The 24,628-nt window shown below is 39.9% G+C and overlaps 1 protein-coding gene across 20 annotated transcripts in view; it reads left to right on the forward strand.

The window, feature by feature from the left end:
* Positions 1–24,628, forward strand: part of PARD3 (par-3 family cell polarity regulator) — a 451,472-nt gene that overhangs the window by 54,084 nt on the left and 372,760 nt on the right. Inside the window, exon 1 of one of the 20 annotated variants that reach the window (XM_032100045.1) lies at positions 4,438–4,911. The exons of the other annotated variants lie outside the window; for them this stretch is intronic. Within the exon in view, the coding sequence (XP_031955936.1) occupies positions 4,756–4,911 (156 nt within the window). The 5' untranslated portion in view covers positions 4,438–4,755. Of the gene's footprint in view, positions 1–4,437; positions 4,912–24,628 lie in introns of those variants that run through there. 20 annotated transcript variants of the gene reach the window in all.

The following is a 24,628-nucleotide window of genomic DNA, read 5'->3' on the forward strand; positions in this document are numbered from 1 at the left end:
AACCCTGTGCCTGTTCATTCACTCAAAAATGTTAAAGAGCTTTTGAAGTCAATGAAAGCTGCGCAGATAAAGTTGTGTTATCTTTAGATTTCCATCAGTACATAATCAGAATACTCCAAGTAGTGTTGTTTATTCTAAATTTTGAGTGTCTCTGCCTTGTTTAAGCAAAATTGCGGCTGAATTTACATGTGATTTCTCTTTGATTCTGCAAGTTAAGAATTTAACCCTAGAATCATGAGTAGAGAATAACAACTTTTTGTGCTTCTTGTTTCTGCCATTAACAGATTAACACCCTGGAGTTAATGAAGAAACATCTTCTCCAGGTCCCATGCAGCAAATCTGACAGCAAAACCTAAGAATGGCAAAAAAATGACTCAGAAATCTGATTCTTAGTATTTACAATACCATGATTGGTATGCCCTTTTCCCCCCCAAAACCTTTCTATCAAGTTAATTTTCAACTATTGCCATGATTTTCTCTGCCACAGTGTGCAGCTTCTTTCTTTGTGTTCCATGTCTTCATTCCCAGTATCCCAGGAAAACAGGATGACCTTGAAACAATTTGTTGTTACTCATAAGTGACTTGGCAAAACACATTTTGAGCATAAGGCATTCTTTTCTTTTAACAGCTTAAAATAACTACTTGAGCCACCAAGCTTGGGAAAGTATTGATACTGGGAAAAAAACCCATCATGTAACAACCCATGATTATTTTCTGTTAAAAAATTCAAAAATTTCAGTTCTTGAACAATGGGCGCTTGATGTCATTTATTGTTTGGTAGTGGTTTTTTTATTTTAATTATGCTTTTAGAGATTTTATTACTGAAATTCTGAAAAATTGGTAAAAACAGAATGTGTCCATTTAGACCAGGTTTTTTTGCATTAACACTATTGACTCATTACTGGGATGGCCGCATGATGATTTTTAGGTCTGTCTTGCTGATGGATCTAAAATAGAAAATCAGAGTATTTACACAGCCTTTATTCCCAGCTGGTATTTAATGAAGACATATTTGAAAACAACATACTCAAAATATAAATATTATCTTCTGTCAAAGAATGGAATTTAAATGCTTGTAGTGTTTCTAATAGTAAACTAAATTTTAATTTAACAATGTTTATGATTGTGAGACTAAAATCCATGGAAGTGAGTAAATACAGGTCATAATATATGAATATTGGAACATGCATTTTTCAATCCCTAATAGATATTAGATGTAACTAAATGTTGTCTCCCAACTGTAATTCTTAGTTTTTCACCTCTTTCAGCACTGTTCTTCAAATTGTTAATCACATCATCACTTTATTTTTTCTAGCTATGTGGTGACAGCCTTTTAATTCATGATTTGCTGTTTATTTTTGGGATAAATTGCAATATCCCAATTCCTTTCCTGTAATGCTGAAACAGTTGTAGCGATGCACTAAGAACTCCCGGGTAGGAGAGGACTGACATTTGTAAATTCATAAATCAGTTTCCATGGAGATCTGAAGAGCTGCAGGTAAATCTGACTTCTGAAAATTGAATATTTTGGTGAAAACTGTTCTCTGAGGAATAGTAGGCCCAGGCATGAATATGATATACTGGGGATGATCATGACAGTGTTGTCAAGAAAGTCATATCTCACAAATGTGCCTGTATTCTCAGCAGACAGACAGACCTGAGCAACAGTGACTGGGTTAGTGCAGTCAAAAAACCTCACAGACTTGGCATGGAATAAGAGGAAGGGTTTTATGGATATGTAACTGGTTGAAAGATAGAAAATAGAGCATGTATTGTTCAATATATTTGCAATTGTTCTGAAAGAAGAGAAGGGAGATTTGAATACCGGAGTGACAAATTCCAGTATTTCGTGGGAACTGAACACTGATGGTGAACGCTGGTCATGAAGGGTTGCAGAAGCATCCAGGGAGTAGACAATATCATGGTGGATATAATATCATTTTGGCAAAAGTGATGTGCTTTTGTAGAGAGGCTGCTTTAACTGAATACACAAACGAATGAGTTCTGAGCTAGCTCTTACGTTAGGGGGAATGTTTCTGATTTTGCAGTAGACATCTGGATGCAGTGGCTTACGTGCAAGGTACATAACCAGGTCTAAGAAGGCTTCCAGCAGTTTGCCCTGTCTCTGCCTCTCCCCCATATTTTCATCCCAGTCCTGCTGCTTGGGTCATGAGGGCTCTGGCACTCTTTGGACCCCATCTCATAGCAGAGTTATTCACTCAAATGGCAGAAGACTCTTCCTTGCAAAACTGAGTACTTTTCTGCTATTTCATTGATACTGTAAGTTCACCAAAGGACCTGGCAAGCTGAGGAGGAAAGGGAGAGGACTTTCCTGCTGGGAGTGGTTGAGGTATGAAGGAAGAAGGGGAAAAATGGGAACATGAGTGGGCTGAGACCTTCCTTTTCAGTGCAGCAAAGCTGCCAGTGGCTGTGGAGCTGCCGGAGTGGTCTCTGTGGTGCAGCAAGGGGTGGAGAAGAGAAAGGGTGGTGGGATCTCTCTGCTGTGTGTGCTGGTGGTGAGCCCTCTGCTTCCTCCAGCCACAAACTAGGCAACTGAAAAAGATTTTGCAGAAATAGCAAAAAGCACAGAGCAAATGGCAACACTGACTCCAGGTACAGATTAAAGTCCTCCACCAACAGTGTCTAAATGGACCAGGATCTCAGCCTTGAGAAGACATTGTAAGAAGCAAACCATAGATAGCTGTAGAATCAAAGGTGATATTTAGGAGTGGTTCTTTGTTTTTTACAGTGCAAGATCAAGTGAAACTCTCATAAGAGTAACTGTCTGCAAAAGGTTTCCAAACTTTCCTTGGCCTTAATTTTCATGCTTAATCAGAATGTCTGTGATGTTGATCAAATGCTGTAGATGCTTCACAAAGTTTTGGAGGATATGTTTTTTCTTGAGGTGTCATGGTTTGCAAGCACATAATACTGAATTCTCTGCTTATTTTAACTTAAAAAAGGTGATGCTTGTAAATCAGGGAAACTGGTAATTAAGTAGGATTTCAGTTTGTGAGAAAAAGTTTCTTTAATCTAAACTTTGGTGAAAACCTCAGAGTGTGTTGAAATGATGATGGGCTCGGTGTCTTAATATTAGTAAAACTGAAGATCAATATGTGGCTATGGATAATGACTTTACAGTATTGTAAACATATCACAATTAAGAGAGACTTTGTACTGAAAATATTTAATAATGGATATTTTCTATATCTTGTAATAATTACAGATTCACTGGTTAGATATAGTTGTAGATAATATAAAGCTGTGCTTTCTAATTCTTCACAGTGTAAATCCCCACAAAAATGTGGAATGAATCTAGAATTAGGCCATTATGGCTAATAAATGCTAAACATTCTGATAGCTTTTGGTTAATTTTACCAATATCACTATGTCCTAGAGGTATACTACTCATCCTACAAGAAAGGAAGAAGTTGCAGGAAGCATTAGTTATGGGAATTCATTAACACTACACTCTTACTCCTTGATATCAGCAGGTCTTAAAAGAAATGCTGTTCCAACTTCACAGATATTTCCTAACAGAGGTGGTGAGACTCATACACTAGAGGACTGACCCATATTAGAGCTTAATTATAGTAATGGATAATCCTGCAACTATAAATTATTCACAGTTGTTTTGTATGTGAAGTAGCGTCATGAATAAAATAAGGAAAAGTTTCTGGAAAAGACCCTGGGCAATGCCTAAGTTTGTGAAAAGGTAGTTTTCCTCCTTGTCTTTCAATGTGGATTAAATCTCAGTGTTAGGTTTGTAGATCTTGGCCCTTTGGATATGTTTTGCTTAATGGAAATCAGTAGCAGCTCTCCAACTCTTGGGGCTCTACACCCTTGTAGAGTTCCTTGACTAATACCTTATGCAAGAGAAACATTCCTACCTCAACACGGTCCTGGTACAAAAGTTGCCATCTCAGCTGTCTGATAAGATTCCCACACTGTCACTAGGATGAGAATTCATTAGTGTTACCCTCTTATCCATTGATACCAACAGGTCCTAAGAGACTGCTGTAACTCCATAGTTATTTCCCAAGGAAGGACGGTAAGGTTCAGAGTTAGGTACTTTATTTTCTAGGTGATTTAGAAGTTGAAGTTTCTCCTAGGTTTGTAGCGTGAATAGTCTTACTGACAAAGAGAGAGAAGGGAATATTTAAATTAGATTACAACAGGGCCCCAAATGCATTTAATGGGGTGGTTACCTCATGCTAAAGGTTTTTCAGGAAGTGCCTTGGATCCAAAGAGAAGAAAATAATGCTGTCTTTTTTTGGGGAGCTTTCACCAGTCTGACTTTTCAGTTGACTTCCTAGCAGTAGCCCAGAAAGGAAGGAGTTAAGAAGATGCTTTGAAGCCGAAGTCTTCTGCTTCATCCCCACACCCTGTTAGTGTACTTCCACACCCTGTTGGTGTGCAGGGAACTACCTCCCGTTCACCTTTAGCGTGCTCAGCAGGATAGTCACTACGTTTCCAGATTAGCATCACTGCTGAAGCCTGTTTGAGTTTATACAGCAAGAAGGAGTTCTGCCTGCTCTTCAGTGACATACAGCATTGCAGGACCATCGGCTTTTCATTTTTTCAACCTGTTGGAAGAACTGAAATTGTTCTTCAGTGGGCTCCATTCCTTGCAGGCTCCTAGATTTCCTGTAGGATTGAAGACTGTTTCATACAAGCTTGGTGGGAGCTTGATGATAGTGAGTTTTTATTTTCTTGGGATGCTGTTTCCTTGAAGGTAACCATACTTTGGATGAAATGGCAGACACACCTAAGAGGAAAATTACAAAGAAGTCGTCGTCTTTTTCATATGATCGCCGGAGAGATTCAGTGAAAGTTAGGAGACAGTCCAAGTCTCTTAGCTTTAAGTCTGCTACATTGGGTGCTCAGAAGAGGCAAGCACAGAAAAAGCAGGTTTGTATTTGGATATTCCTCAAAAAAAATATTCTTGCCTTGTAAATTTCTATGGAGTTTGTAAATCTTGCTGTGTTAGTGGGAAGTGGAAAGCAATCTCTGCTGATTTGCAATCTGTGTGTGTAGGTATGTGTATACATACAAGCTTGTGTGCAAGTAAAGCTGGATTATTTTTTCTGTAATATTTCCTGAGATCTAGATAGATTTGTGGTGTTAATTTTATGCTGAGAAAGGTCTGCATCTTTTCTGCTTTTAAGATGTGATTTATGATTTCTACTTTGCCTCAAGGAATTGCTCCTTTAGTGCGATATGTGTCCTGTGAGCTTTCGGTAGTGTTGTCTGTTATGCTGAAAAACATGATGGGTGCTGAAAGTTTTGAAATTATTATTCAGATTACAGCTGTTCCACTGCTCTCTGTTGTTATTATTTTTTTTTTTAATGTTGAAGTGTACCAGACTGAGAGCTTTAGGGAGTGAAATATTTTACTTATTCCAGAACAGGTAATGCAAGTCAACAGAGGCACCTGTTCTGGTGGGACCAGTTCTTGAGTTAGAGGGAAGTTTAATACCTTGGCAGTGCTGCTCTGCCATAGTAAAAAACTTTCATACACAAGTCTGTCTTTATATTTTGTTGCTGGGATCTAATTAAATGAAATTTCTCCAAAGAGAAAATGTAGTGTATGCTGTAGTAAATGGAATAAAAAGTGAGTCAGTTAATGAAATATCTTTGTATACTGATCCCAAGTTTAATCTAATACAGGAGTACAGGATCACTGACTGTGACCCATCTCTCACTCTGCACCTGTGTGTACAGCATACCTTCTTGAAGGGTTTAAAGGAACTTTACAGGGAATTTTTAATTGGCTGTGTACAACATAAAGCATTTTAACACTTTGCAAATAGTGTTTCTGCAAATGCTTTGAAATAGACTAGATTTTCCATAGTACTAAAGTGAATTTCTCGCAAGCAAGTAGTTTTCAGACCCTGACCGTCGCAACTGCGCCTAAATTTTGAGGGCATATATCCATTCACATTTAAGAGAATGTAAGTTATTGTGTCCAGTGTAAACTTTGGTATGAGATTAAAAACACAATGTATTTTATGTGTGTGAGATCCTATTTGGTTTTATTACTATTTCTCTTGTTCTTGGAATATTAAAATTTCTATTTACATAGCAAGAAGATCACAAGTAAAATATTAGAATATTCCAGCTTATTGTGATTCTTCAGTGTTAATTATAGGCATAGCTGAAGCAGTGTTGCTTGAATTTAAGTTCCAGGAGTTTAAATGAGGACATAGTTGAAGAAATCAGGAAAACCTTCAAAAGGTCTGCAAGCTCTGACAATCCCACTGCACCCCCACCCATTATTTGATGTATTTTTCAGAAGTAAAAATAATAAATCTCAATTTTATGAAGATGTAAAATATCAAATGACAACTGTGAACATTCATGTTCATTGGATCTCTTGGGGAACTAAGCTACTCAAATTAATTTCAGAATTTCATTTGTAGGTGCGAATCAGTGAGTACCCCTGTCTTTTGATTTTACCAGACCGTAAGGTGCTTGAGCCCTCTCATCTTTTGGATATCTGCCATGGTTACTGTGTGACCTCTAGTGGTTAATGAACAATATGCTCAATTACTGAATTCATGCTGTTGCTTGCACAAGTCCCGAATGTGTATTCTTGTTGGCTTAATTATTTAATCTTCTAAATTCTATTTTTATTGAAAAGAAAAAAGCATCATCTGCTTTGCCTAAGTCTTTTATGCTGTCACTTCCAGAAAAACTGTTTTGCTAAAAATTCTTATTCATGGGATGTGTATCTGAACTGCAGTACTCATGGATGCAGAATTATGGGAGTAGTTTTAAGAGACTTTTACTATGTTGGCTTGGTTACAGTATGTTAGTGGGTGATACATCTGAAATGAAGCACTCTAGACAAAGGTCCATTTTGATCAACTTTTGTGTATTGGAAAGATTTGAAGAAGGGCTTTTCTGACCCAAGAATGTATTTTCTTCCCTTCTAAATGCTCCAGTTTACTGTAAGAAAAGTTAATTTTTCCTACAAGCTTGGTCTTATTTCAATCTTCAGATCATTATAATTGAGACAAAAACATTTGTACCTCGTCCCTGCCCTCCCCCTCTTCCCACAAGGGCAGCTAATTCTACGTGGATTGGAAATGCTGTTGAACACAAAACACAACTGCATTTGTTACTGTTGAACTTTAAAAATTACGGGTTTGAAGTTACCAAAATCTGATTAGTTTTCAAGCAGCCAGACCTAACTCTGCTCAGTACAGTGTAACTGGTGGTTATGGAGACTTGTTCCAGGCCTGAGTTACTGAGTGAGCACTAGTTCAGTTACAGCATGAGGAGAAATGTTACTTAAAAATGCTTTTCTTTCTTGATTAAGTTCCTTTCTCATTTTTTAAAAACAATTTTCTAATAGATGTTTGACATCTGAGAATATTTAAAACTGTGCTTTGGTCTTTGCTGTTTTAGGAGACAATAGTAGACTTTGCTGCTCACAATATATGTGGTTTTACTTGGGTGGTTCCCTGGAGGAACAAGACTCTGCTTCTGCTTATACAGGCAGGCAAGCCAAAATTATTTTTTAAATGTTTTGGTAGATTGATATCAATCAAAGTCTCTCAAAATCACAATGTGTTGCAAAATCCTTTTCTGCTTCCTTGGCCTTAGTATTGCTGACCTCCCCCTTTTGCAGTTTAATTTCTTTTTTTTCCTTTTTGTGGTAAAATTTTCATTTTGACCTCCCCCCCCAATGAAAATTATTAAATCACTGGTAAAACAGCAATAAGAATCTGAGAACATTTTTAAAAAACATTTTTTTACATTTTCTGAATTACAGTGATATAAGAAAATGTTAAGGCAAACTGGTGAACTTCTCTTGCTGTTCTGTGGGGTTTTTGTTAGCTTAGCTAACTTACTAGAAATGGAAAATCATGATATCCTATCTGATATAGCAATGAACTTCTTTCAAGATAATCTTCCCATCAAATTATTTATTAGCCTAGCTCACTTTTCTATTCTGTTGTTTTCCTTAGGCTTATCTGTTTTGAGGTAGAAAATCTGATGGTAATTACATTCACTGGCTGCTGATATTGTCATATTGGTTGATCTGGATAGAAATCCACATTCCAGAAATATGTAGGCTGGTCTTCTCAGGTGTACAAGTATTATGCAATGTAATGTATAAAATATTTGATAGTTTTAGGAGAAGTGGTTGCCTCTTTTTATGTTTTGAGTGAAGAACAAAATCAGTTGCATGAAGTAAAAACTATAAATAAATAAAAATTTGAGAGCAAGATCCTTATGTGCGGGGGAACATAAAAAACAGATCCAGTTTTATTTTTAGCTGTTTTGTGAGAGCCTCTCAAGTCCTATTTCTCTTCGTCATTGCCAGCTGACTGATTACTGGGACATGGGCTGAAGCCTCAGTGGATTAATTAAGATCTGAAACTGTTTTCCTGATAACGACTTATGTGTTGCATACAACATTTTGGAACTTGGCAAAGTTCCATGCTCATACAAGGCTTGCACACACTGCAGATTTGTGGTTTGCTCACTAATATTCCTATTTTTCTTCCATGGAGTGCTATAGAATTGAGGCGACAAACTTTTTTTCCCTTTTCTTTTGAACTCTGTAATTCCGGAACCATGTGGGGTTCACTGCCCGCTATCCCAGATGCAGAACAATACACACAAAGAGGGTGTTGTTAGAAAATCTTCCAATCCCTGTGTTTAAATATGACTCAGTAGTAGGAGTGTTCCAGATCCCTTGTTATGAACATCTGAAAGCAGGCAAAGGCCTATGAGTTACACTTTCTGCTGCCTTGTTAGAAAGAAACACTGAGTGGAAAAAGGACGCTGGGAAGGTTGGGGATGTGAGGGAAGGGGGTTGCCCAGAAAGGGTAGTGGTTTTCCACATCAAACTTTGTGATAAAGAACATGCATAGTAGATTTGCCAGGGTCAGGACTACTGATGTGGGACAGGTCTGGTGAGCAAAACCCATAGCACCAGCTACCACCAAAGCAAATGATTTGTAATCACTTGAGAAAACTAAGCAGTAAAATTAATTAATCTCAATTAATTTTCAAATATTATTTTTGAAAACCATGGTTTGTAATAACTTTTCATCTAGTGATTTCTTCCTACCTTTTGCAAGAGTTTGTTTTGATGTCTGGGGAATCTCAAATGCCCTCTCTGGGGGAAAGGAAATCAGCTTTAAGTGTGAGCCTGAGGATTTGTTGTGAAAAATCTGATCCTGTTTCTTTTAAAATAAAACCAGACAAGCAAGTAAAGAGGAAAAGCATGTGATGTGTGTAACACTGGGAGATAAGAGTGTGTAGGTTCCTCTGGCAGCTGGGTTGTAGTAGAAAGTTGGCCTAGCAAAGCTTATTCCCTGTGGAGCCTGGGAAGCTGTTAACCATAGTGGTTAGCTATTAATATTAAAACAGTGTTCACAGCAGGGTGAGGTGGGTTGTAGCTGGTGAAGTAGGCTCACCTTCAGTTAAACACAGTAAAATCAAAGCAGAGTGAATGATATTGAGGGGTTTGGCCATTGTGATCCTTGAATGCATGTTTTTCTTTTCTTACTGAGGTTTGTTCATGGAGATTGTGGTAGATGTGTGTTGGGGTGCTCCCTACAGCAGTGTAAATCATTGTGCTTTGGCAGTATTTGCTGTGGTGGTGTTGGTTAGTGCCCTCCTTGCTGCTGATTTTTCCGGTGCACTAAGAGAGAAGCTGCCCTCTCCCAGATTTGTGGATTCCTTCTCTTGGTGCCTTGTTGTCGAAGTTGTTATGGTATTACATACAGTCATACCATCTTGAGAAATATTTTGTTGTGTTGTTAAAATAACAGCATGTTACCAGGAGGTTTTCAAATTTAACTGGTGATTTCTTTAATGCAAGCAAAATATTAGGCTTTATTTTGACAATTTAGAGGTTCATCTGATCTATATTGAGCTATTATTTTTAATTCTGTTTGAGTAATTATTGTTAATAGCTCATGTAAGAGCTAACATGATTAACCACACTTTTGGTTCCTAGAAGTGTGCTTTGTGACAGATTATAGCTGATCTAAGACTGTGGTGGTGCGGCAGAGGACTGTGACCTCCCACCTTCCCTGGCCATGGCTGTGCTTCCCACCTCTCCCTGGCTTCAGCACTGGGAACTGTTGGTTGTGACAGATGGGGTCAGTGTCCTGGTAACCCTGACAGAAAAAAAGGACAGGTCATAGGAGAAGGGGTAATACAAAGGCCTCTGCTGCAAGGAGCAATCTGGATGCTGGGAGCAGCCCTGCAGTCAGCAGAGCTGTGGATATTACCGGAGAGGATGAGTCTCTCTTAGCAAAGCTGGATGAAAAAGGCATTCAGGGGTCCAGCCCTGCTAGCCAAGGGAGCAAAACGGCCAGCTGGGCATTCCATTTGGCAGTGCATGACGTTACCCAGTGCTGAGAGGGAGGTGCAGGGGAAGGCAGGTCCTTGTTCTTGCTTGTGCCCATAAAGCTTGTGCTGGTGGTGACCCACCGAAGACCGGGTTAAACTTGGCCAAACGTAGTGTGCTGAGCTGATAGGTTCTGTGTGTGTTCACCAAACTTCTCACAGCTGGAAGTACCGACCCTGCCTCGATTGAATGCTTTTGATCTGCTGTTGAAACGTAGGCACCAAGGAGAGTGAGAAACAAAACACTAGAGCTACAGAATGGTTGAGGCTGGAAAGGACCTCTGGAGGCATCAACTCCAGCTGCTTGCTGCAAACATGTCCTTTGTGGTCTGGATCTGAGCACCTCCAAGGCTGCAGATTGCACAGCCTCTCTGTGCACCTGTTTCAGTGTTTGCTGACAAGGTGAAAAAGTGTTTCCAAAGCCTAATCTGACTTCCTGGTGTTGCAATTAAATGTGACTGTTTCATCTCCTCCCACTTGTGGGTCACCTCCCAGAAAATCCCAGCTCTGTCTTCTTTCTGCCCTTCCATTAAGTCACAGATGACAACAACAAGCTTCTCTTTTAGCCTCCTCTTGAAACTGAACAAGCCCAGCTTTCTTGGCATCTCCTTGCAGATCCTGTGGTCCAGCCTCCACCGTGCTGGTGACCGTCACAGGATGTTCCAGCTACACTCATGCTGTCACAGCCTGGTCTGCAGGAGCTGCCTTCACCACGAGGGTACACTCCTTCCTTGCCTTCCAAGTGCTGCCCAGGAGGGATCTGCCCACTCTTCTGTACAAACCCACTCAGCATCCAGCTGGCACCCAGCCAGTACTGCTGCACACTGATAATTAACTTAAAATTCTTGGTGGCATTCCCCGATTAGCAAGGGAGCAGCATCCATGCATTTTTCTTGCTGCTTACTGGGTGGCATTATATCCTCAAAATGAGGATGATGCATTTCAAAAGACACTGTTGTCAGCTGCAATAATAAATTTCTAGGTTTAGCCATTCTATTCCAATTAAGGGGGGAAAAGCCTGCCAAATACAAACTAGATGGGACAAAAATAAGAAGAATGATTTCTGGACATACCTACCATAACACTCCATTTCAAAATGCTCATATTCTGAGCATTTTAGCAGAAAGAGAAAATTAGTGTTTTAGTTCCTTTCAGTACTTAAAAGCACGTTTTAAGTCCTATGCCACTGTTTTTGTGGAATGATGATCCTTGCATGGTGTAAAACTTGTGGGAGTTTTTTTGTGCTATATAAGCAATATTTTGACATGTATTTTGAACAGTCACTGAAGTTCTGAGTGAATGGTCTTTGTTTTCATTTTAATACTATTAGAAGAAGTTGTGTTTTAATATTACAGAACTTACTAATGGAAAAGGATTACATCTCATTTCCAACTAAAATGTTGTCACTTCTGTAATAGCAACAAAGTTTTGCTTCCTGTTGTCCTGTACAAGAGTGAGTGATCATTTTGCTTTACAGCAGGTTGACTTCAATATTTCTTGACAAAAAGGAAGGAAAATTAATTTTAATTATCTAAAATATGTCCCCTGGCTCAAAGTATACTTCTTGGATAGAAAGCAAGCAATGTTTTTCTTTCTCAGCAATTTCTGTCACTTGAAGTGTGAATTGATCATGGAGGTAATAGCACATGGGGAAAATCCAGTGGGAACTGTCTGATTTCATATGTGTTTCAGTTCAAACACTTACATTCTTTTGATTTGTAGACTGTAATTTTCACTGACAGTATTAGTGGCTTTTAGAACAGCCCCTGACAGATGACATCCATCTAACCAGCTGCTGCTTAATCTGACTTCAGGCTGAATATTGTGTTATCTGACTAATTTGAAATACAGTAAATATTAATGACTGTTCATCTGCTATTTAAAATAAATAGAAAGTAGTGAGAGAGTGATGCTCACATTTCACGCTTCTGCTGTAACTGGCTTCTTGTCATCTGTGACTGACAGCTTTTCTTCCAAGGTACTTTCTTTGTGGAAAATCGATGTTGTTTTAATTTTCTTTTTTCTCCCACAGGTTTTATTACTCTAGTTCTCAGTATGGTCAGAAATAGTGAGATGTCTCATGTGGTCTAAGTTTAAAACTGAAAAATCAAGATCTTAGTTTCTGTGTCAATCTTAGGAAAATTACCTTTCAGATGAATTAGATGTAGTCAAGAAATGAAAAATAAAGTTAAGAAAATAGCAATAATAGTGTATTACAGATTTAAAATCATAGAATCAAAGAGTCCTTTGGGCTGGAAAAAGCCTCCAAGATCATCAGTTCAACAGTTAACCCAGCACTGCCAAAGCCACTACAAAACCACGTCCCTAAGTGCCACATACACACTTTTAAATACCTCCAGGGATGGTGACACAATCACTCCTCTGGGCAGTCTGTTTTCATGGTTGGTAACTCTTTCTGTAAAGAAATCTTTCCTAAGATCCAGTCTAAAGCTCCTCTGGCACAACTGGAAGCCATTTCCTCTTGTCCTAGCACTTGTTAGCTGGGGGAAGAGACAGACCCCCACTTTGCTACAGCCTCCTTTCATGTGGTTGCAGAGAGTGATAAGGTCTCCCCTGAGCCTCCTTTTCTCCAGGTTAAACACCCCCAGCTCCCTCAGGTGCTCCTCCTAAGACTTGTGCTCCAGACCCTTCACTATCTCTGTTTCCCTTCTCTGGACATGCTCCAGCACCTCGATGTCCTTGTGGTGAGGGGCCCAGAACTAGAAACAGGACTCAAGATTCACCAATGCTGAGTACAGGGAGCCAACCACTGCCCTGGTCCTGCTGGCCACACTATTGCTGATCCAAGTCAAGATGTCACTGGCCTTCTTGGCCACCTGGGCACAGGCTAGCTCATATTCAGCACCCCCAGGTCCCTTTCCACCAGGCAGCTTTCCAGCCACTCTTCTCCAAGTCTGTAGTGCTGCGGGGGTTGTTGTGACCCACGTTCAGGGTCCTGCACTTTGCCTCGTTGAACCTCTTACCACTGGCCTTAGTTCACTGATCCAGCCTGTCCAGATCCCTCTGCAGAGCCCTCCTGCCCTCCAGCAGATCAACACTCTTTCCCAGCTTGGTGTTCTCTGCAAACTCACTGAAGGTGCCCTCAATCTCCTCATCCAGATCATTGATAACAATATTAAACAGATAACAGAGATAAAACTGAGCCCTGGGGAGCACCACTGGTGAGTGGCTGCCAGCTGGATGTAACTCCATTCACCACCACTGGATCTGGGCCTTGCCATTCAGCCAGTTTTTCACCCAACAAAAAGCACGCCTATCTAAGTAATGAAAAGCCAGTTTCTCCAGGAGAATGCTGTGGGAAATGGTGTCAAAGTGCTTTACTAAATGGCTTTAGTAAAGCCTTTCCCATATCCAGTAAGCGGTGACCTTGTCACAGAATGAGATCAGGTTGGTCAAGTAGGACCTGCTTTTCATAAAGCAGTGCTGGCTAGGCCTGATTCCCTGGTTGTCATCTATGTGCTGTGTAGTGGCACTCAAGATCACCTACTCCATGACCTGTCCCAGCTCTGAGGTCAGGCTGACAGGCCTGTAGTTTCCTGAATCTTCCTTCCTCTTTTTTTGTAAATGGGGATCGTATTTGCCAGCTTCCAGTCACCTGTGATCTCCCTGGTTAGCCAGGCCTGCTAATGAATGATGGAAAAGGGCTCGCTGAGCACCTCCCCCAGCTCCCCCAGTACCCTTGGGTGGATCCCATCTGGCTCCATAAACTTGTGTGTGTCCAAGTGGTGTAGCAGGTTGCTTCCCTTTGGATTATGGTGGCTTCATTCTCCTCCTCATCCCTGTCTTCCAGCTCAGCAGCTGGGTACCTGTGGAACTGGTCTTTAATATAAGATTGGGGCAAAGAAGGCATTAAGTACATTGGCCTTTTCATCATCCTTTGTCACTATGCTTCCCTCTGCATACTGTAAGGAATGGAGATTCTCCTTAGCCTTCATTTTGTTGCTAATGTGTTTATAGAAACATTTTTATTGTCTTGTATGGCAATAGCCAGATTTAAGTTCTGGTGGGGCTTTGGTCCTTCAAATCTTTTTGCTGCATAACCTCACGATATCCTTGTAGTCCCCCTGAGTGACCTGCCTCTTCTTCCAAAGGTCATAAACTCTCCCTTTTTCCCCCCTGAGCTCCAGCCAAAGCTCTCTGTTCAGTCAGGCCCATCTTTTTCCCCAATGACTTGTCTTTCAGCATGCCGGGGTCATGCTACTCCTGTGCCTTTATGGTTTCCTTCTTGAAGAATGTTCAGCCTTCCTGGACTCCTTTGTCCTTCAGGACTGCCTCCCAAGGGATTCTGTCACCCAGGCTCCTAAACATGCCAAAGTCTCCCCTCTGGAAGTCCAAGGTGACAGTTCTGCTGCCTCTGGCAGTTCTGCCTCTTTCATACTTCTTCAGGAATTGAAAACTATCATTTTGTGGTCTCAGTGCCCAAGATGGCCTCCAACCATCACATCACCCATCAGTCCGTCTCTGTTTACAGACAACAGGACCAACAGGCACCTTCCCTAGGTGACTTCCTCACTAGCTGTGTCAGGAAGGTCACCTTCCATAAACTGCAGGAAGCTCCTGGACTGTTTCTCTCTGTTGTATTTCCAGAAGACATCTGGTAAGTTGAAGTCTTCCATGAGAACAAGGGTCAGCAATTGTGAGTCTTCTGTCAGCTGCTTACAAAATATTTCCTCTGCATCTTCATCCTGGTTAGGTGGTCTGTAAGAGAGATCCACCAGGACATCTGCCCTGTTGGCCTTCTCCCTGATTCTTACCCATAAACACTCAGCTCTAGCATCACCATCATTTAGCTCTGAGCAATCAAAACTGTTCCTAACATATACAGGGCTACCCCACTTCTCCTTCCTTGCCTGTCCCTTCTGAAGAGTTTATAGCTATCCCTTGCAGCAATCGAGTTGTGTGAGTTATGTTCCCATGATGACAAGTATGGCAGCTTTCCTCCTGCACAATGGCTTTTATCTCCTCTTGTTTTTATATTCATGTAGAGCCAGAACTTTTATAGGAATGTGATGGTTTCAAAAATCTTTCCTCGAGTGGTTTCCAAAGCATAATATAGAATTAGTGACCAAAAGTTGGAATGAAGTAGTGCAGAACAGGATGGTGGTTATGGTTATTCCCACTGGTCAGAAAAAGAATTTACGCAGCTTCTTGAACGTAGATCTGCTGTATGCTATATATATTAAAAACATGGTTAGAAAGGTTACTATAAACTTAAAAATGCTTTAGTTGTTTCTGTGTTGATCCTGTTTAAGATGAATTATGGAAAGTTTTCATAATGTAGTTTTCTACTTTTGCTAATTCCTTAAAAAAAAAAAAAAAAGCCACAAAAGAAAAACCTCACAAAGAAGTTCCACAGAATTATTTCCTGAAAAGAAAACCCCAAAAAATTGAGGTGGCAATAACTCTACCATTTGTCTTTCATTGATCTCATTCTGGTTTTATTGAGAGCAAGATCAAACATGAAGTGTTCGTGCTTGAGAGAACCACAATGTTCCACAGTCTGTCACACTTGAAGTAATTTGTTCATTAAGGGCTGTTGCAATGTTTAAAATATTGTAGACTTTAAACGTTGCTATTAAACTGCCTTAGGTTCTCTGCTACAGTCCTTGCTTTCCTGAGTTACCTTCTCTTCCTCTATTAGTGCTTTGGCATGTTCAGGCAGACTACATTGATTTCTTTGTTTTGAATATTGTTAATCTTGTTGCACATTTTTCATCAAAAATAGCTCTCATAAATCTGTCAGCTGTCAGAAATAGAAGTCAGCTTTGAAAACTTTTTAAATATTGCAATGCATTTTCATTAAAAGAAGTTGACAGCAGAGAACATATTTCTTTTCTTGACACCGTCATGCTGCTTTGATGAATGACACGGGGCAGTGGTTTTTTCACTTTATGACATTGTTCAGGCACAATAGCAGTGTTGTAGATGCAGACTGAGACTCCCAAATCTTCTCTATCAGCTCCTGCACCTGTTTGCTCCACAGACAAGGTATGGAGCATTGGCACCAGCACTTGCTCATGGACACAGACAGATTTGCATTGGGGGAAACAGATGCAGAGCAGTGGTGTAATAGTTTGTCTTCTTAGAATGACAGAGTTTTCCTGAATTATTACAAATGTTGATGCTTGCTGCTATAAAAAAATTCACTGAACTTCAGTTCTGTACATGTAAAAATACGTTCAGTTACTGAAATATAATGATTTCATTTTTTTTTTCTCCTTCCATGCTCCATCAGAAGTTAGGTGGGCTGAATACAGACACTTAACTCAGATGCAAATGAACTAAGTAACTTGAGCATTGCCTTTGGCTTAATGTCTTGGAGTCAGTATTTAGGCACTTGAACAGCTACATGTGGATTACAGAACAGGGAATTAAACTTTTTTCCCCCCCTGTTATACATCTTAAAAGAAGAGTAGCTGACATCTACTAATTAGTAAATTGCAAGACTTAAGTCCTTCCAAATGATAAAGTGGTGGTTTAGTAAGCAAATAAACTGTAGTAAACTGTTTAAGTCTTTGGATATGGAGCCATCCTTGCTTAACTAGCTTGCAAAGTTAAAGGTTTGTGACTGTAGGCAGCAGGGTCCAACCTGAGCAGGTTAAGTCTTCAGGGCATTTCTGTCTAGTGCTCTGCCTCTTGGCTCTGTTCTCTTCATTCCCATGCTCAGTCTTTCGAGTGGCCATAAAATGCAAAAGAGTGAGGGTATTTGCTAATAATGTGAAGGATTGTTCTGTAAAGGTGTTACGGAGCTGGTGTATGATGCTTACTGGTGCAAAGATGAGGAGAACCATCTCGATGTACCCATTCATTCCCTTCCCCGCTCCCTTCCTTTTTATGGCTTCCAAAAAGCAATTGTATTTTCACCTGCCAAAATAAAAAAAGGCTATTATGGGTACGCTCACTTTACTTTTATTGGAAAGTGCTTGATTAGCCCCTCGCTGTATTGCATCCATCTTACAGAAAGGGCAGTGTTACCTTCAGATTTCCACAGGAGCTCCAAGATACTGTATGGATATTGAATCCAGGTCAAACGAATACTTGAAACTGCTCTTAACTGTTTTTAATCATTTCCAAATGTAACAGTGTGGTGAGATGGAGCTCAGAGAGGCTACTTTTAAATCACTCCAGAAGCCGATAGGTACCTATTGATGTACTCAGTGAATTTATGTTTTGGTAGCTTGCAGAGATTAACACATTAATTGTCTGCTGCATTTTAGTAAACACTTCATGATTCTCATACCCCAAAATTGAAAACCTGTTGCAAATTTGAACCTAGCTGGTCTTCGCTCATACTGTTTAGATCAGCATTTGGGTTGGACTCATAAAGTCTAGCAGCTGTATCTCATGCTTTGATCAAACAAAAAAATACCTTTAGGCTTACTGATTTTGATTTAAGTTTCTCTGTTATAATCCTAAAATTATACTATAGGAATCATAATCTGAAGAAAATAGTCCCTTTAAAAAATGCTAGTTATATTAATTTCTTAAACGCAGCCTGAATTTTTAAGCAACTTCTTTCTGTTTGTTTTCAAATTTATATTTTCATCACTACTTATTTTCTTAATTCTGCTGCTAGAAAGCTGGTTTTACAGAGAGACTGAAGTGAAAAAGCATATGGCTTTTTGTTGCTGTTGAGGGAATTATTCTTGGAGCCATGACAAAATTAATAAGAGAAAAAAAGCAATAATTTTTTTTTGTTGGTTTTACTTTCTGCTTCATTATGTGTTTAGTTCAGTAGATAAATCAATAGCAACACCCGTAACACAGTGAATAAATTTAATAGAAACAGTTTGGAAGGAGTAAATCAGTGACATGGCAATGAACTTCAGTGTAGATGGAATTAAGACAGGACCCATATATAATTTTTTTTTAAATGAAAACTTTTAAGGTGATAGATGGTGAAAAGAAGGAGGAAGTCTCCAGATTGTAAAAAAGAGAATTCCAGTACAGAATATAAGCAAAATACACGAAAATCCCAGTAATCTAACTGTGGAAGGAGAGAGGACAGACAGATTTCTCTTCTGGAAGTCAGTGGAAGAACTGGAGGGCCTCTAGGTAAAACTGATCTTCCACTCCTGCTGTGGCTGGCTGTGTTTTAACTCTGTCACAAACATCCTGTGTGACTTTGGGCAAGTCTGTTTTGGAGAAATTGTTGTTGTGGTACACCTTGGTATTGAGGAGAAGGAATGTGGCACAGCCAGCTCGGATTTTGTTATACAATACAACTGCTTGTAAGCAGGAGCGGAGTCTGAGTTGACAAAGGAACAAACAGGAAGGAAGACTTTGCAACTGGTTGCTCTTCTTACATCCTGATGCTTTTATGAATCTGATCTTCTGGGGAGGGTTGACATGTTTTCTAACTCATATGTTTGTTAGTATAAGTCATATTTAATAAAGTTGCGGTTACTCTGGTGGAGTTAGGATGATCCATATGATATCTCTCACTTGGATCTCTGAAAGATGTTTGACAAGGTCTGTCCCCAAAACCTCTAAAGAAGACTTAACTGCCACAGTATAAGGGAGAAGTTTGTCTATAACTAAGGAAAAAAAAGTAAAACTGGGAAATAGAGTGGGAGGCTAAATACCAGGGTTTTATTGTCAACAGTAGAAGGTCACCAGGATTTTTTTTCAGAGGTGACTGAGACTTGTGCTCTTAAACAGAACTATAAATGAGCTGTAGAAGGAAGCAAGAGATTGCAAAACTGAGAGATAATCCTAAATTGTTGGGAGTGGTAGAGACTGGGTCTGTCACAGTGTCGCGGGTTCAGTTTGTCCCGGGCGGAAACACCAATTTAGTGTAGTGGTTTGGTCCAAAATACTCATTACTGTTTATCTGCTGTGAGATAAGAATTAGGAGAAATGCAAAGCAGGCACCAAACTTGAAAGAATATAAAGAAGTTTATTAACAGACCTAAAAGAAGAAAAAAAAAAATTATACCACCTTCAGAACTCTCCTCCTCCCCCCACCTTTCTCCCTTCTCCCACTGACAATGTAAAAAGACAACCCTTAAGATGTTCAGTCTGTTTACCACTTCCATAATAACCTTGTTTAGTCCATTTAGAAAGAGAAGTCTCTTCTTGCTCATGCTATGAAAACATTATCACAACGAGACAACCGCCCACTTCCAAATATTGTTCAGTCCATTTAGGAAGAGGAGTCTCTCTGCCTGCGTGTGAGTCCTTTCCCTCGACTTGCAGCTTTTCCCGCAACTGCCTTCGAGGGTCCACCCTTGAAGTTTTTTGGGGTACAATTTTAAGGTCGAGCCGTTCAGAAACAAAAACAGAGGCCCTTCTCCTTCCCTGGGAGCAAAGGGTCTTCATCATCTTCATCTTTAGGACTATCTCTGGGAGCATCTCTAGGAACTGAGGTTTTCTCCTTTCCCATTTGGAGCAAAAGTCCTCATCTGGTTCATCTCTCCCTGTCCAAACTTCTCATGAAATTACAGCTGCATCAGCATCTGCCTATCTCAGCGCAGGTGCTTTTGCTTACGAGTTGAACACTCCAGCCCCCATATCTTCATGAAATTACAACAGGATACTCTGATATATCATAGCTTCACAACAGAATTTCAGCTTTAAGCATCTCCTCTCTCTCTTCCCTCAGGTTTTCAGCTCTTCACAGCAATAAAAAGGGTTAATCTCACCTCGGCCTTGCAGCTTTGCAGCTGGAATGTTGAATGTTTCTTATCGCAGTGGAGAGGGGGGAGAGCCGAGCCGCTCCAGCTGCCCACGGCAAGGCAGTGGGGGGGGTTCCATGGCTTGAACAGGTCCATCGGCTCCAGGATGGCCGTGGCCCGGCCCGGCCTGGCCCAAGCAGGGCCTGGCTGGGCCCGCTGGCCCCCACACGGGCCCCGCAGCCACCTGTCCCAGCGCCGGAAACGAGAGAGAGCTTGGAGGGGGAGTTTGTCTACTCTTAAATGTGGATCACAGAGGCGGTCACAACTTTAAGTGGCTTAGAGAATTGTCCATATTCAAACTGGCCAGCTGATAGGTTCTTTCAGTTCCCAGAGGAAACTGTAAGCACCCCTTAGCAAGGACGTCCCTTCCGGGACTATGCTTGCTAACCTATGACACACAGTCTTTCGTGTCTGGTGGTCAGAAGTCTGTGTGATGGGCATAACAATGATAGATGAAAATAGTTCAGTTAAATTTTGTGGGTTTGTAAAGGGTTATTTCTCCCCTTTTCACATTTGTGTCCAAAGTAATGAGCTTTGAGATAGCTGTTGGAACTGAGGACACAGATCTTGTGCTTGCAGTTTATAACTTAACAAAAATACCTCTGTGCTCCATAGCACAGGATGGTGTGATTTTTTTTTCTTTTTACATCACAGAATGTAATGATTTGTAATGGCAACTTCTTTGTATAGGTTTTCTGTATAAAAAAATTTATTTGTAAATGGTACTTTAGATATATTTACCTTTCTGTATTGGCATCAATAGATGAATCTGTAAATTATAAGTTTATCTTTTAAAAACGTAAATCTTACTTTCTACTATTCTAAGAATGTAGTGCTGAATTGGTTATAGCTGGATGTTTTGCATGCTAGAGATGTTGTCTGTGGATTTACAGTCACACTTTGATTAAGTGACTAGTTGATACAGTACTTTAAAATTTGTATTTGTATTTACAGTGGTGTGGATTTTTTCATAGCTATTTTAATGGTTTTTTTCCTACTTGTACTGCATTGTAATTGTTATTGATAAGATGGAGAGATGTTTCTACCATCTAGTGATGTAGCAGCATGGAAATGGATTCACTGAGTGTAAATATGAGCACATGCTTGTATTCTGTCCATAATGTAGATAGAGTACTTCTTCATCTAGGGTATTTATAATGAGGTCTAAGTGAATAATAAGGGAGGACTACAGTAATTCAGTTTTCTTTTTTTAAAACTGAGAAAGATCTGAAATAGTCTAGGCAATTATATTGGAATAAGTGGATTCGTGACCTAATGAGAAGTAAGTACCTCCCTGTCCTCACTGTCCATTTAAAACCCAGTATATGTGCCCCAACCCTGGCAGGTTTTAAAGCCAGGTTGGGTAATGCCTTGAGCAATCTGGTCTAGTGAGAAGTGTCCCTGTATGTCACAAGGTGAGTTGGGACTAGGTGATCTGAAGGTCTATTCAAACCCCTTAATGTTCTGTGAATTCATGATTTGTAATGTGCCTAATATGTAGTATTCAAAGCAATTAATTCTTAATTAATAATTAAACAATTTCTATTAAAACCTTTTCAGATTTCTGCTTGCCTTGTTCAGATACTCAAAAATGTGATGGTAACACGTTACTGTGTGATGCCCCTCCCTGAAGATTGACTGCAACTAGTGTGAGGCTCCTCTCCTTGTTTTGAGTGACAGGTTTTGTCTCTGAATCCTGCTGGAGAAGCAGCCATAGTTGTGCCCCCCAGAGCTGTGCTTTGGTGGAGCCACTCTCTGGTTATCGGCCAGCGAGGGAGCGTAAGCAGATTAGCGAGTGGAACTAAAGTCAGCTTCTGCAAAAGCTTTGTGTCCAGATGCTGTCAAAGCTCCAATTTAAAGAAGTGTCTTGGGTGCCTAAATGCCTAAATCTCTTAACTTTGACACACTCCAGACATCTTACCCAGTGCTGTGAAGTTGTTTATCAGAAATGATTAAATTGTAGGAGTGTGCTTGTTATCTGTGTCTGGTTCTCTCTCATACCCCTCCCTGGTAGCGAGCCTGGCCTCGACTATCCTGGGGGCTCCTCTTGCTCCCCTTTGTCCCTGTTGGCAAAGGAGCCCAAGGAGCCCATGCAAAACTGGGGGCTGGAATAAAGCAGTTTTCATTCACAACATGCAGTTAAGTGGGGGGTGATGCAGGTCCTGGCTAAGGGCTCCTGTTGCTCTGGGCCTTCTCTGTTGGCTTTCCAGTCAGGTTGCCTGTGTTTTGTTTTACTTGAGTTCAGGCCAAAATGAAATGGCATCCAGCTGCCCTAGTTGATATTTAATCTCCTTTGGTGCTTCAGCCTCTACATGTTCCAGGATTGGATTCCTCTGGTCTGTCTTGTCAAATAAACATCAGCATTTAAGGATGTTAGGTGGGTAAGAGCATTAGGTGAATTACTTGCTTCTCCCTGTTAGCAGTCTGGCAGTTCACACAGGTAGTGCCAACGCTGTCACAGGTGCCATACACTCAATTAAACTGGGAAAATGGTATTTTCCATTGCGAGACTACAGCTATGTTGAAACTTGAGTGTGTTGAGCTGCTTAGGTTAAATATTTCACTAAGTCTACTAACGTTATTTAAAAAATTTTTTTTTGGAATGAATAATTGCTTCAGATGTTTTCAACAGCACCTGAAATGGGTATGTGAAAAAAGAAATGTAGACTATAATAGATATACAAATTATGAAATGGATACTAGTTTATAATATTCTTTGACCTTTAAAATTTTAATAATGGCATATTTTTATTTGAAGTTAATGAGCCCTGAAAGTAAATCAGGATTGAAACTTAAGGTCATAGTATCCTTATTTTTGTTTTCAGTAAACATTGGGAACTGGTATAGTTTTTAGCTGCATTTGTATGTTTCTCAAGAACATGGTGCAAAGTGAAGTGGTTATGGGGATTTTGTCTCAAATATACACTTAGAGCGTATTTTTTCCCTTCTGTGTTTTAGTATTTGCCAATTTAAGGGAATATATCTATATCTATATATCTGTGGTTTCTTACGCTTTGGTAAATTTTATACTGTAGAGATTGTATGTGCAGTTCACTGCATACCATGCATTAAATGTTTTTGTATAGATAGTTTGCTTTTCAGCATAAAACATTAAGTGCTTTGAGATCTGTTACTTAAAGATTCTGAGTGGAAACTGGGTACTGAGATGACAGTAAGATGTGATTTGTTATGGCACTGAATGTTACACATTACTGTAGTAATTGGCAAAATCTCACTCAATTTATCCCATAGAAAATCTCTTGTTGATAAGAAAGCTTTTATTCAAAGTAAAGAGTTTTACAGGGTTCTTTGCATTGTTTTTGTGATAAAGGTTAACTGGTAGGTCTTAATTTGATCTTTCATGTTGAGTGCATTCATATATTTGAAGAATGCTGGCTAAAACTGGGATCATGCCATTGCAGGAGCATATCTGCCCTAAGGATGCAACTCTGAAGAACAGATCCTAATCTGAAATTTATTTATGTTCGCTTGTCCATGTCTGTGTACACACACGGGAGAACGTTGCTTCTTACTTGAGTAGAGACAGCTTCAATCCTGCTAGTGTTCCTGAGGGGTTGCTTATTTAAAATTCACCTGCAACTGTATCTTGGTTGAATGAGGACCTCTACCTGTGGCATTTACATACAGGCTTTTTTTGTTCTGTTGCAAAAGACAAAATGTGACTTTAGAAAGGTCCTGGGCATTATTTTCTGATCCTTTGGGATTTAAGTAACAGGTAATGTGTACAAATGGTATGAAAATGAAGATGTTCTGTATTTTTAGGCAAGCTAAAAGATATTTCTAAAAGCCTCTTTTTTTCAGCATATTTACTGTGGGGAGGTGAGCGTAAGCTTGGTGCTCTCACAACTGCTCTGCAGCGCCTGGTTTGACACCTGAGTGTGCCACTGCCAGGGAGGTGCAGCAGCTGGGGCAGGGAGCTGCTCCACCCGGTTCAGACTTCTGTGTCCCGGAGTTGTCCACAATGAATATTCTCTTTTGGTTCTCAGCATGTGTGTAATTATTGGGAGAAACTATTTGAGAGTGAGCCACAGACAGGTACAGGTCATTGTGACCAGCTGCTTAATTATTGTAATTAGGAAGCATTTGGAAGTTCCTTGGGTGCAGTTTTAGAAACATAACAGTGAGAGAATCTCTGTAGATTTTGATGGATTTGTCCACTGTATTAAAAGATCATTAAAATGATTAGATGTGTAGTGCTGAAGCATTAATTTTCTAAACATATTTATCAAGACGAGGTAATAATTATAATCTACTTGATAATATTATACACATCGCACTCCTTTTAGCTGATTTTTTCCCTGCAACTGTGCCATATTTTAATTAACGTATTTGAAAGCAGGTATGAAAACTTCTGCATTTATAATTACATCTTCAGTATCATTGTGTTTTCAAGAAGGTGTATTTACCATACAAAAAAGGTCTAGAATTAGAGTAAGTTACAATGATCCTCAAGAAAATGCTGGGGTTATATGTGAAGCAGATGGCATTCCTTTTCACTGGGAAAAAAGAAGCAGCCTGGATGAAAACGAGCT

This window comes from Corvus moneduloides, chromosome 1, assembly GCF_009650955.1.
Source record: "Corvus moneduloides isolate bCorMon1 chromosome 1, bCorMon1.pri, whole genome shotgun sequence".
In the NCBI taxonomy this organism is placed as follows: Eukaryota; Metazoa; Chordata; class Aves; order Passeriformes; family Corvidae; genus Corvus; species Corvus moneduloides.